Below are 13,532 nucleotides of genomic sequence, written 5' to 3'. Positions count from 1 at the left end.
TGCCTGGACGATTGGTTGGTGGTCGATTTTCAGTCCAGCAGTGACAGTGAGGTGTTTAAAAACTCCAGCAGCGCTGCTGTGTCTCATCCACTCACACCAGCACAACACACACTAACACACCAGCACCATGTCAGTGTCACTGCAGTGCTGAGAATCATCCACCACCTAAATAATACCTGCTCTGTGGTGGTCCTGTGGGGGTCCTGACCATTGAAGAACAGGGTGAAAGGGGGTAACAAAGCATGCAGAGAAACAGATGGACTACAGTCAGTAATTGTAGAACTACAAAGTGCTTCTATATGGTAAGTGGAGCTGATAAAATGGACAGTGAGTGTAGAAACAAGGAGGTGGTTTTAATGTTATGGCTGATCGGTGTATATATATAAACACATACACAAATGCATACACACTTATACACAGATACACAAACACATATTTAAGCACACCCATATACAGAAAAAGACACACACACACACACACACACACACACACACACACACACACACACCAGTGAATAAAAACAGCATTCACATCAATTTAAAATCAAATCCACAACACAAACACTGTGTGGAAAACATTGAGGGGTCTGAATACTTTGTGAATAAACCGTATTTGTGCTTTAGTGCCTCAAATGATCGTTTAAAACTTCACAAATCTGCAGAAACGGCAGGAACAGTACAAACACACACACACACACACTGTAGAGTCCGGCATCATCATCAGCACCTCACACAGCAGGTCAGAGAGAGATTCCTCTACACAGGAGTGCACACCATTCAGGTCTTTCACCATCTACTGTACACAATATTATCAAAAGATTCAGGGACACGCTATTATAGTGCCACTGTTCCACGCAACTTCTGCACCACAGACGACGCTTGCTCCCGTTCTAACGGACAACAACTGCATAAAGCAAGGGAACGGGTTACGCAGCAGCACACAAGCACATTCACCACTAAATTACTGAATGATGTTTTGGAGCGGCGAGTTAAAGTTCTGACCTGAAAATCCTCCAGTGGAGGTGAATTAAAATGATTCTGCAGGGAAAAGCGGAACAAAATTCCTCCACAGAGACGTAAAAACTCATCACCAATATCACAAACACTCCATCACAGTCGTTACTGCAGAGGGAGGAACAAGCGGTGATCAGGTTCAAGGGGGTGATTACTTTTTCACATGTATGTTATCAGTAATAAATAGAACGATGATTTAAAAGCTGCAGTTTGTGTTTAATCGTGTTTCTTTATCTGATATTAAAATAATTCTGATGGTTTAGGACGTTTAAACGTGACACATCAGCAGAAGTAGAGAAAATCATGCGAGGGGGGTGAATACTTTTTCACAGCGCTGTGATAATAAACGTAAACAGGTCAGAGCTCAAACACAAACCCAAACGTTAAGATTCAGCGAGTCGTGCCAGAGTGGTATCGGTATCGACGTGCTGTCAGATCAGTCGGGCGCTAAAACAGGCCCGGACTCAGCGGCCGGCGCGGCGTCTCCGATCCGCCGCCGCTCCCCGCACGTAGTCTGATTGCAGCATTAACAGAACCGATCAATGAGAAACGCGCGCATGGAGCTACACACTGCCATCACGGGGGTGTTCAAACCACCACAGAGAACACTGGCAAACACACTCCAGACGGGCTCCGTCCCAAATCCAGCACCCAGCCGAGAGTGTGAATCTGAGCTGAATAAGGTTCAGATCCAGGGTTACAGCTCCACATGTATCTGTGTTTATCTGGATTCTCCTCCCTGTTTCACTTTTAAACTTGTGTTACAGCTCCAGCTTCTGAGAAATGGTGAGAATCAGAATCAGCTTCTCCCAGAGTCTAAAACGCTTCTGGTTGAGAATAAAGCTTAACGTGGTTTAATGTAGTAAAAGAAGGAGACAGGAGCACTAAACTTCTCTTCATTATTACTGCTCATAAGTTCCTCCACTAATCACATTCCTCACTCGCTGTTTTACTACAATAAGTCACGCTGAGCGTCGCTCGTACGTCCTGAGTCACTTTTACAGCCTCGTATCAAACAGTTCGTCTCATTGGAGGAGCTTTGAAAAGGTCAGCGGCAAACTGGGGTCTGAAGCTGGGGTCAGAGCGCTGGGACAAAAAGGACCTTGCTCAAGAGTCCAACAGTGGCTGGATGGCAGCGCCAGGATTCAAACCCACAGCTATTCAGTTGATAACCCACAGCTCTACCCACTAGGCTCCCACTGTGCCCTATAATAATACCAACACATAGCAAGAACATGCAGTCAGACCAAGCTCCTGTTCCAATTAATATTCATTTAGAAGCTTTTAAATTGCATGATTGGTGATTATTATGGGCTGTTAGTCGGAATGTATTTATTTTATCTATCTATCCATCCATCCATCTATCTCTATCAAACCCACAGCATTTCAGTTGGTAACCCACAGCTCTACACGCCGGGCCACCAGTGTCCCGCCACACCGACACCAGTACTGATACCGAGACTCTATTAAAAAAATAAAAACAATAAGCATCAGGTATTTCAATAAAATAAAAAATCTGATTCGTCCATCCATTTTTATCAAACCCTTCATCTTATTTAGTGTTTCGGTGGGTCCAGTAGCACCCAAACGCTGGAATACACGCCGGACTGGGTACCAATCCGTTATGGACAAACTTCTAAACAAACAGTCAGTGGAAATACTTCAGAGACTCAAAATAATAAAAATTTTAGCTTTGTTATTACACCATGACGGTAGATTCTGAGGAGAACAGTGCAGAACGGATCTAACTCAACCTGAACTAGAAGTTCACTGGAACAGCACAATAGTACAAGCCTAACCCACACCTCAGGAGTAAAAATTACATATAAAAGTTTATAAAACTAGTACAGAATGATAGAATAAACAAGCTGCCACCCCGGACACACAGACACGACATGAAGACGTTCTTCTGCCATCCAGTAAAGCAGCAGTGTAACTTCAGAACACGTTCCTCAGGAACATTCAGGATAATTCACACGTTACTGCAGCCAGTGAAGAGAAGCAGAAGTTTCATATGAATCCACAACTTTCACTGCAAAATCAAAACACTTGATATTTCAGATCTGGTTTCCCAGCACGGTGACAAAGATCTCAAACCAAACTTCTGTTGGTTTCATTTAAATACTACAGAATCAAGAGGTGATTATTATACAGCAGTTTAACTAATCACTCCACACAGCGCTGCAGTGCTAAACGTCCAGTCCAGGTACAAAAAGGTCCTAAACCGACTGTGTAATTGGAGATTATTATTGGCTGTTAGTTAGAATTTACTGACATAAAAGTCCAGTCCAGGTACAAAAAGGTCCTGACAGACAGCTAAACAAACTGTAATCGAAGCAGGCCACCACTGACCCCCATAATAACAACACATAGCAGGACAATAAAGTGAAATAAAGCTCCTTTGTCAATTTAAAACAATAAAAAGCTTTTAGGTTGTGTAATTATTATTATTAACCGTTAGTTAGAATTTACTGGTATAAAGGTCCTGACAGTCCAGTCCAAGTACAAAAGGTCCTGACAGACGGCTAAACCAACTCTAATAAAAGTAATCCACAATAATAACAACACATAGCATGAAAATAAAATCACACCAAGCTCATATGTCAATAAAACATAATGAAAAAGGCTTTTAAATTGTGTAATTGGTGATTATTATTATTAGAATTTATGGGCATAAAGGCCTGATGGTCCAGTCCAGGCTCAAAAGGTCCTGACAGGTGGTGTAACAGACTCTAATAAAAGCAGGCCACCAGTGGCCCCCAAAATTACAACACATAGCAAGAAAATAAAGTCAAACCAGCTCTTATGTCAATTAAAAATAATATAAAAAAGCTTTTCAGCTGTGTAATTGGTGATTATTATCGGCTGTTAGATAAAGAAGTTACTGGTGTAAAGGCCTGACAGTCCAGTCCAGGTACAAAAAGGTCCTGACAGATGGCTAAACCGACTCTAATAAAAACAAAAACAGAGCTTCTGAATTGTGTATTTGTGATTGTTATTGGATTGCTACAGAAACCCTGGGGGGGGGGGGGGGGGGGGGGGGGGGGGTTTGATCATGACTAACCAAAAAACAACGAAACCCAAGCAGGCCACCAAAGCGACTCTAATAAAACCAAGCCATCAAAATAACAATACAGTCAGATCAAGCTCCTATTTTAATTAAAAATAATAATAATTAAAAAAGCCTTTAGGCTGTGTAATTGGTGATTATTGTTGACTGTTAGTTTTACTGAATTTACTGGTGTAAAGGCCTGATAGTCCAGTCCAGGTACAAAAAGGTCCTGACAGACAGCTAAACCAACTCTAACAGAAGCAGGCCACCACTGACCCCCATAATAACAACACATAACAGGAAAATAAAGTCAAATGAAGCTCATATGTAAATTAAAAATAATATAAAAATGATTTTAATTGTGTAATTAGTGATTATTATTATTATTAGAATTTACAGGCATAAAGGCCTGATAGTCCAGTCCTGGTACAAAAAGGTCCTGACAGACTAAACCGACTCTAATAAAAGCAGGCCATCATAATAACAACACATAGCATGAAAATAAAGCTAAATCAAGCTCTTATGTCAATTAAAAACAATAAAAGAGCTGTTACGTTGTGTAATTTGTGATTGTTATTGGAGTTACTGGTGTAAAGGCCTGACAGCCCAGTCCAGGTTCAAAAAGGTCCTGACAGACGGCTAAACCGACTCAAGTATTAGTAGAAATATCGACAGTAATTTTGGGGTTTTTTGGATCCTGACTCACCAAGAACCACCAACAGAATCCTCAATAATAATCACAACAACATGATGAAAAGTGTTTTCCAGGCTGCTCAGTTCTAACCTAAACCTCCCACAGTTTAGTTTCTCCTTCACTTCTGTCGTGTTCTCGTCTTCGTTTCTGATTCAGCATCTTCAGAGATCAGTACAGTACCACGGACGACGTGGAGAAATAAATCAGAACACAGCGATGGACAAAACAACACACGCACGACACGGCAGAAATGAATCAGCAACTACAAACCGCTTCTGTTCCAAACGTACCTGCAATTCTAACGGGCTCAGTAAAACCTGACACCTGTTTAGCTTACGGTCACGCCAAGGAAGACAAGCAGCACATGATTACAGTCGAACAAGCATTACAGTACAAACAACCCTCATTAATGTGTTATAATTTAAACTGTAGTCTCAGAGCATGTGAAGGCAGCACCAACTCCAGTCCACATGCGTCCTTTATTCCACGATTCAGTTCAGCCCTGACGTTTATTAATCCTGAACCATCCAGAATCCAGCCGCCCCCTCGCCCGGAGTTCGCTGGAGTTACAGTAACGTGAATCATGCGCTAACAATTTCTGTACCGCGCAGGCCTGACGACGTCTGCACGAGCTACGACTTTCCCTCGTCTTTAACTACAGCACGGACGAGCTACACAGCGTCTGAGGTTTATTATTTACCTGCTTTTATATTAATGTTTAAAGTTTTTATATCTAACCTGATCTTACGAGGCAGGTCGAGATGCCATGATCGCCAACCTGAACCAGACCGAGTGTTTACTGGAGTTCCGGTTCCACACAGAATCCAAGCAGGTCACCGATGTCCCCCATAATAACAACACATAGCATTAAAATAAAGTCACACCACCTACGTCAATTACAAATAATAAAACAAGCTTTTTAATTATTATCGGATGTTAGTTAGAATTTACTGGCGTAAAAGTCCAGTCCAGGTACAAAAAGGTCCTGGCAGACGGCTAAACTATAACTCCAATAAAAGTTTAAACGTTCTAGTAGATTACAGAGAAACACCGGGTTTTTAGGAGGGGGATCATGACTAACCAAGAAACACAACAGAATTCAAGCAGACCACCAATGTCCCCCATAATAACAACACATAGCATTAAAATAAAGTCAAATAAAGCTCCTATGTTCATTAAAATAATTAAAAAGCTTTTAAGTTGTGTAATTGGTGCTTATTAATAGATTTTATGGACATAAAGACTCAACAGTTCAGTCCTGGCACAAAACGTCCTGACAGACGGCTAAATCGACTCTAATAAAAGTTTTAACTTTCTAATAGATTATAAAATATCTACAATAATTTTGGTTTTTTTTTGGATCCTGACTAACCAAGAACCACAGAATCCTCAATAATAATCACAACACCACGATGAAATGGGTTTTAGATGCCATGATCGCCAACCTGAACCAGACCGAGTGTTTACTGGAGTTCCGGTTCCACACAGAATCCAAGCAGGTCACCGCTGCCCCCCATAATAACAACACACAGCATTAAAATAAAGTCAAACCAGCTCTTATGTCAATGAAATATCATAAAAAAAGCTTTTAAAAATAGTAAAAAATAATGTAATTTTTTATTATTATTATTATACATTATTATTATTGGAGTTAGTTTGAATTTACGGGCATAAAGACCTGACAGTCCAGGTACAAAAGGTCCCGACAGACAGATAAACCAACTCTAACAGAAGCAGGTCACCACTGTCCCCCATAATAACAACACACAGCAAGAAAATAAAGTCAAATCAAGCTCTTATGTCAATTAAAAATAATTTAAAAAGCTTTTAAGTTGTGTAATTGATGATTATTATCAGCTGTTAGTCAGAATTTACTGGCCTCAAGGCCTGACAGTCCAGTCCAGGTACAAAAAGGTCCTGACAGACAGCTAAACCGACTCTAACAGCAGGGCACCAGTGCCCCCATAATATCAACACATAACAAGAAAATAAAGTCAAACCAAGCTTCTATGTCAATAAAAAAATAAATAAATTATAAAATATCTACAGAAACATTGGTTTTTTTTTTGGGGGATCATGACCAACCAAAACACCCAACAGAATCCTCAATAATAATCACAACACGATGAAAAGTGTTTTAGATGAAATGATCGCCAACCTGAACCAGACTGAGTGTTTACTGGAGTTCCGGTTCCACACATGACGTACCCATCAGCTAAACGCATGTTTAGAAATAATTAGTCAATAAAAAGTCAGTATGCTTTAATAATGCACCATGCACCTATTTAAAAACTTAATTTCATGATGTTTTACCTCTTGTTTTGTGCCTGTTACTTTACATTAATTACAGTAGAACTAATAAAACACTAATCAGCCTCCGAACATTTCGGCTTGGCAGCACAAACCATCTAGATTTGTGTTACAGTCGCACAAATTCTAACGTAAAGCAAAGAAAAGCAAACAGAGCCGCATCACTCTTCACTTTTATTTACTTTTAGTTCTAATTGAACTCTGTGTGTGATGAGAGCTGCTGGAAACTGTTGTAATAAAATATCACGTTTCAGTGGTTTGGAAGAAGAGCCAAAAACCTCCAGGAGCTCCAAACTTTATTCTTCTATAAAACTCTATCAGGATCAGACTCAGAGTAAAAACGCTGGACTGGAGTTACACTGGCATGAATAGAATAAGTGCAGGAGACTGCATGCCAAAGCAAGGATTCAAACTCACAACCTTCCGATCGACAGCACAAAGCTCTACCCACTAGGCCACCGTAATAATAACAACATATAGCAAGAAAATAGTGAAATCAAGCTCCTGTTTCCATTAAAAATATACACAATAATAAAGAAGCATTTAAATCACATGATTGGTGATTATTATGGGCTGTTTATTAAAACTGAGTTTAAATGAAAGAAACCACGTTTGAGCTGCACAATTATACAATAAATAAGAGTTAAAATGTCTTAATTTGTGCTATAACTTGGACTTTGTAATTACAGTCATAATTATGAGCCATTAAATTACTGTTATTTCAGTAAGAACAAATATAATCCATCACTAACTTGATTACAAATGTGCTTGAGTTACAATTATTTAAGTTAAAGCTAAAAATAATAAACTAATATAATGGATTTTACAATTATAAGTAAATGAATAATTAAATTGAATTTCCTCATGATGTATTCCTAATATTATAATATTATAATAATACAGTAATAATAACTTATATACAGGTAACAGCTCCTCACATGTATAGTTATAAACAGAATAAGAAATAATTTTATTCTAAGTAATAATGTGTGATTTAATACCGGGCTGATCACTTTAATCACCTCATTAAAAGTGCTGTGATGGAAATATGAGTTTAAAAGCTGCTCAGAAGTTATTGATTAGATTTTGCCTTTGGTTTCCAATCAGGATCCAAGCAGCTTTAATTATGATTGATGAACAGCAGCACTGATTATGAGATTAAACCAAAAGAAAGAATATATATATATATATATAATATATAAAAAGTAATAATCATAAACTGCTATAATAAGTTTATATGGAGGCTTTATGCTGAGGCTGTTTAACTTTAAGATGATTCAGGCCTTTTGTTTACTCTTAAGTAGATTGAAACAAGCATGGACTAGAAGTGCTCCACATGAAGAACATTTCCTCCAGGCTTTCGCTTTACCCGCCCTTTTCTAAAGTGCAAACTCCAAACCCCAAATCCTGCAGCATTCGGCCAGTCAGTCAGTCATTGAACACCCGCACTTTTACCTGAGTCAGACAGAGAGGAGAATACATCATGGTGAGAGTCCTAAAGATCGATCAGTCACAGAAGCGGCTCTCAGGGTTCATCTTCATCTTCTTCATCAACAGAAGCATGTTTATAAGGAGCACCACCACCGCCGGAGAACCGGAGACCTGACCACCTCCGCACCGCCGCTCGCTTTTTACGCACCGGGAACAGAACGCGCGCCGCGGATCGAGCCGCCGAGACCGAGGATCAGTCGGACGGGCTGATGCAGTTAGAAACCGGGGAGAGAGGAGGAGGAGGAACGGAGAGAGAGAGAGAGAATCAGAGCAGAGAAATGAAAGAGGGAGGAATAAAATGACGTGATGAACTAAAAGTCCGGCCCATTCAAACCCGCGCACAACTTAAAGCACCCACCAGCGTGGGTTCGAACTTCACCGCCACTTCCACGCAGGACCGACCCGCTGAGGGAGCACCGAGCGCAATTTAGCACCAAAAACTGCAAAAGCCGCACTGCACGCCATGCACCGGGAGCGCGCACCGCAACGCCGGGAGCGCGCATGAACCAGCGCACATTGCCGACAAATGATATTCAGTGATAATCAGTGTAATCTGAGGGGGGTTAGTAACCAAATATAAGCACCCCCTTACTGTAAGTACATATTTATATTACTTGAGTATTTATTCCACTTAATACGGTTTTACAGTTGCGTATAATAGCTAGAAAAAACAACTTTACTAGTAATCGTTACATTACGCCCACAAAATACACAACCCTACACATTTCCCTCTCATTATATATTTAAAATTGCTCGCATCTTTGCAATTAAACCCTCTTTTTTGTTTATTTTTTGTTTATCGCTTTATTAATCGCATCAACACATCATTCGATTCGCGAACGATTCGGTTCACTGATCCGGTCGCGGATTCGGTTCACAGATGCAGCGCCATAAGATTTGAGTCGACTCCGTAGCTTACGAGTCGACTCACATGCTCACGTAATATGTATGCTAACCAAATACACTTCGCAAACTTTTACGTTGGTGTAATTTATTCACAATTATTAACGATTATACGCTTCAATACAGTGAAATGAAGTGGAATTAAATGAAATACGATAACAGAAAATGAGAATGAGGAACAATCTAGTGATCAAGTGCAGGCTAATTCATGAACTTCAAAACGGCTAATCAAACCTAAAATAGCGAGATGCTAAAGCTTTAATTTGTTTGTTTAATAGCTACAGAGCATCAGGTTGTGATTATAAACTATTATTTACTTCACAGTTCCAGAATGTAGCTTGTGATTTTGTCTAAATCAGATTAGTTATCAGCAAAATAACAAACTGTTTTCATGTATTTTGAGTAAATGTGTATGTATTTTAATCCTTGTACCTTTTATACAGGGTACTTGTGTTTGTATTTTGACTTCTGCCCCTCTAAATAGTAATATTGTGCTTATTTAAATAAAGAATTAAATGAGGTTTGTGTACAGTACTGCATTAATGTAAAACAAACCAACCAACACCAGTGTTTCCTCAGGTTTATTATTAAAGACAAACATTCCTGTATTCATTAGTTAGATATCACCAAATCTCACAGTGTTAATCAGCTATAATTCATGATATCTCAGTCCAAAAACTAATAAAACTGACCTGATCTCTCTATAATATAATAATATTTCATCTTTCCATGTCAACAAACATTGCGCTTTAAATTAATGAAGAGTTAAATACACAAGCTTTAAATTCATCAACCAAACTGTTCAAATGTTGCTTTCAACTATTTTCCACTTCATTTCTATAGTCAGACTTAATAATAATAAAATCAATAATAATAATAATAATAATAACATGCATTTATTGTGATCTTGCTGTTTCAAATAGCGATTAGCTTTAGTTAGCAAGCAGTTATTTCCTATAGCAGGCCTTGCTGTTCCACATGAGACTAGAAGCTCCCAAGTCAGACCACAAAAACACACACTTTGTAATGTGATATGTCATTTTGGTGATGTTTTGTTGTTAAGTATTTTATTTTAAGAGTCCAGGATGAGATAAATATTAATTTGCCAAAAAACACTAAACCTTATACTACATGTATTAAAAACTTGAGGTTGAAACCTTGTTTTATGTTGTGAAAGCCATGCTGTATGTTTTAATTCATTATTATTGTCTATTAAGTTGATTGTGCATATTTTTATGTGATGAATAAAGGCTAATAAAAGTTTTTATGGTAAATTAAATAGTCTAAAGAAAATTCATGTATAAACTTGAGTACTTTCTGCTCTTTACAAAGTTTTCTTTAGCTCCATAAGAACAGTAACGGCATCAAAATAGTTAATGTGAAACATAGTTCTAATATATAAGTAATAAAACAAAGCAAAAAAATATTAATGTATTTTAAAGTACATATATTAGCATATAATTAAATTATTTTTTTTATAATAAAGCATAAGAAAGACTTCGACTCATGCACTTTAACTTTAGGCAACTTTAATTTAAATAAACTAAAAGACTTATACTGCTTGTTTTTTTTTTTTTTGCATTAACCTAAAGAGTTTTATTCTTATTGTTGATTAAAACTCTCAGCCTGATGATTTGGAGAAAATGCCAGTGTGCAGTTGCTTTATTTGCAGCTCTGTGGAACTTGCTAGGTTAAAGGTTTTATTTCCAGCTATTCTGCTGATCACAACGTTTGCGTGAGGTTGTAGAAACTCAGCTCGAGCAAACGAGCACAATAAACAACCTTTTATTTGTACAGAAGTATAAAAATGTGCTGATAATAATACAGAAGATGTGGGAATATGCAGCCTAGCTGTTTTAAATTCATGAGAAAGAAAATAATAAAGTACAGAACACTCAACTGGAGGTTCGAGTCGGTATAACTTTATAGCCTGAAGCTCAGAGGACGTTTCCTTACACACTCAGACTTTAGGTTTATATTATATTATATATAACAGTCCTACAATATTATTTACCATGAATAGTTTCTTTTATATTGGAAATTTTACTGTAATTTACTGTGAACTTTACTAGTAAATGTGTGTAATATGATGCTTTGTAATATAATCTGGTTACTGCTGCAGTAAAGAGTAGCAGTAGGTTTCACACACACACACACACACACACACAGTGTATATAGGCCTACAAAGTGGGCAAAATGTATAGACACTTTAATAATAAACATTATCTATGAACTTTTTCGAAGTTAAATGGAATTACAGCAGTTCAGTGGTGACTTATTTTCATCCCTTCATGTCTGTATAAATGTAATATTACATCTAATGTGTACTGTTTACAGGTTTACTTTTGTTGGAGTGTGTATACATTTTGCCCATCAGTGTATATAAATACACATGTGTGTGTGTGTGTGTGTGTGTGTGAATGTATTAAATAGTAAACAGGAGGTATAAGAGGAAGACGGGCACTTCCTGGGTAAGAACCAAAGTGCCCTGGCAGAACCTACACAAATATCAAGTCTAATAACTCTGTATCGAGACTAACAGCTCACTGACACTTTTCGTATATTAATAAAACAACAATAAGTCCTAAACCAGCGTTAAACCCAGTCTAGATCTGCAGTAGGGGTGTTAGAAGTGAGTAAATCTGGATGTCGGGGTGTTGGAGCCGGTTCGGTGGTGAAAGTCTTTTATTGACTCACTTTCACCCTCAGTTTAAGTAACAACCCTAAACTCGGTGGTATTTTAGGCTCACTTTCGGTTTTCTGGCCACACTGGTGGGTTTGACTAGAAACAAACCAAAAAAGTTTCAGAATCGGAGGTAAAAAGCGCTTCCGCAGATGAGCGGGGAGCTGCGGGGCTCTGACTGTAAGTGCTGCCGGGAACGGAGCGCCTCCGCCGGTCTGAGACTTCAACTTCACCCCGGTGAGCTCAAAGCTCCGGCCGCGGCCATTTTCTGCTCGGCTTTAAACTTGAAATTGGCTTTGGGATTCCCGCGAACACACACACACACACATACACACACCAACACACGCAGACGCAAACACACACACCAGCACAAATGTCTGATGTGTTATTTTTCATCCTGGTGAAGAAACAAGAGCGCAGCAGCACGGAACGCAAAAGTCGGGCGAGTTCCAGAACAAACGCCGCAAACGTTCCCGAGCAGAACCGAGCCGAACCGAGCCGCTCCAGGCTTCAGAGCAATCACACAAACACAGGAGCAGCAGAACTACACCACAGCAGCTCTAGGAACAGCTGGTTATGTTAGTGAGAGCGCTGTGAGGCGTTATAACCGCTGCGCAAAACCAAACACGGGATTTATTCACCTACCATTATTATCGGCCGGAGCGCTGGAACTAAACTTGGAGCTTTGCGGCTTTTCCGCAGCGCTGCAGTGCCGCCTCAGATCCTAAAACTGTTCCTCCAGATCCATGTCCCCCTCCGTGAGGAAGTGGAAATCCCAGGACGCTCGGTACAGACGCGGTGGATCGGAACTGATCCGGGATCCGGTGCTCCGGTGCGGCGCTGAAAGGGTTTTGTTAGGAGTCTCAGCTGCGCGTCCCCCGGGGGTGGAACTCGCGCAGTCCGGTGTGTTTGTGATCAGCACTGCAGGAACTCATGGCTGCACTGCTGTCGGGTCGGGGTGGTCAGTGCATGTTTGTTTTATTGCATTTTTTTGCACGCTGAGGAAGATGGCAGCATCAGATCGAGTACACACACACACACACACACACACACACACACACACTCAGAGAGAGCTGATGAAACGCAGCCGAGGTGTGTGTGTGTGTGTGTGTGTGTGTGTGTTTGTGCATGTACACAAGGACTCTGTCAGTAACTATTTCTCATGTGTGTTCAGCTTCTCCAGTTTAAAATCATGGAACCACAAATAGAAACACCAGAGTTCTAATTTAAATGAGGTTCTTATTGGTGGTTAAAGGTTCTTTGTCACTTTTTACCAGGATCCAAGTGCTGTAAATCTAACAAGACTCATTTTTAAAACATATTAATGATCTTAACATCATTTAACTGCAAAAATAAATATAAAAACACACTTGTTTACTCGCTAAA

The 13,532-nt window shown here is 39.4% G+C and overlaps 1 protein-coding gene across 6 annotated transcripts in view; it reads right to left on the bottom strand.

Annotated features, from left to right (window-relative positions):
• The window catches only part of nfic (nuclear factor I/C), a 161,249-nt gene extending 148,091 nt beyond the window's left edge, over positions 1-13,158 (bottom strand). The window contains exons 1-2 of one of the 6 annotated variants that reach the window (XM_062998789.1): positions 12,792-13,158; positions 8,525-8,766 (exon numbers count right to left, since the gene is read on the bottom strand). In XM_062998789.1, the coding sequence (XP_062854859.1) occupies positions 8,525-8,554 (30 nt within the window). In that variant the 5' untranslated portion in view covers positions 8,555-8,766; positions 12,792-13,158. The remainder of the gene's footprint in view (positions 1-8,524; positions 8,767-12,791) is intronic. The other 5 variants (XM_062998787.1, XM_062998788.1, XM_062998785.1 and 2 more) reach the window with 5 other exon arrangements.
• Positions 13,159-13,532: the final 374 nt, after the last annotated feature.

Source organism: Trichomycterus rosablanca, chromosome 7 (genome assembly GCF_030014385.1).
Source record: "Trichomycterus rosablanca isolate fTriRos1 chromosome 7, fTriRos1.hap1, whole genome shotgun sequence".
Taxonomy (NCBI): domain Eukaryota; kingdom Metazoa; phylum Chordata; class Actinopteri; order Siluriformes; family Trichomycteridae; genus Trichomycterus; species Trichomycterus rosablanca.
This window is presented reverse-complemented; position numbering and strand designations above follow the sequence as displayed.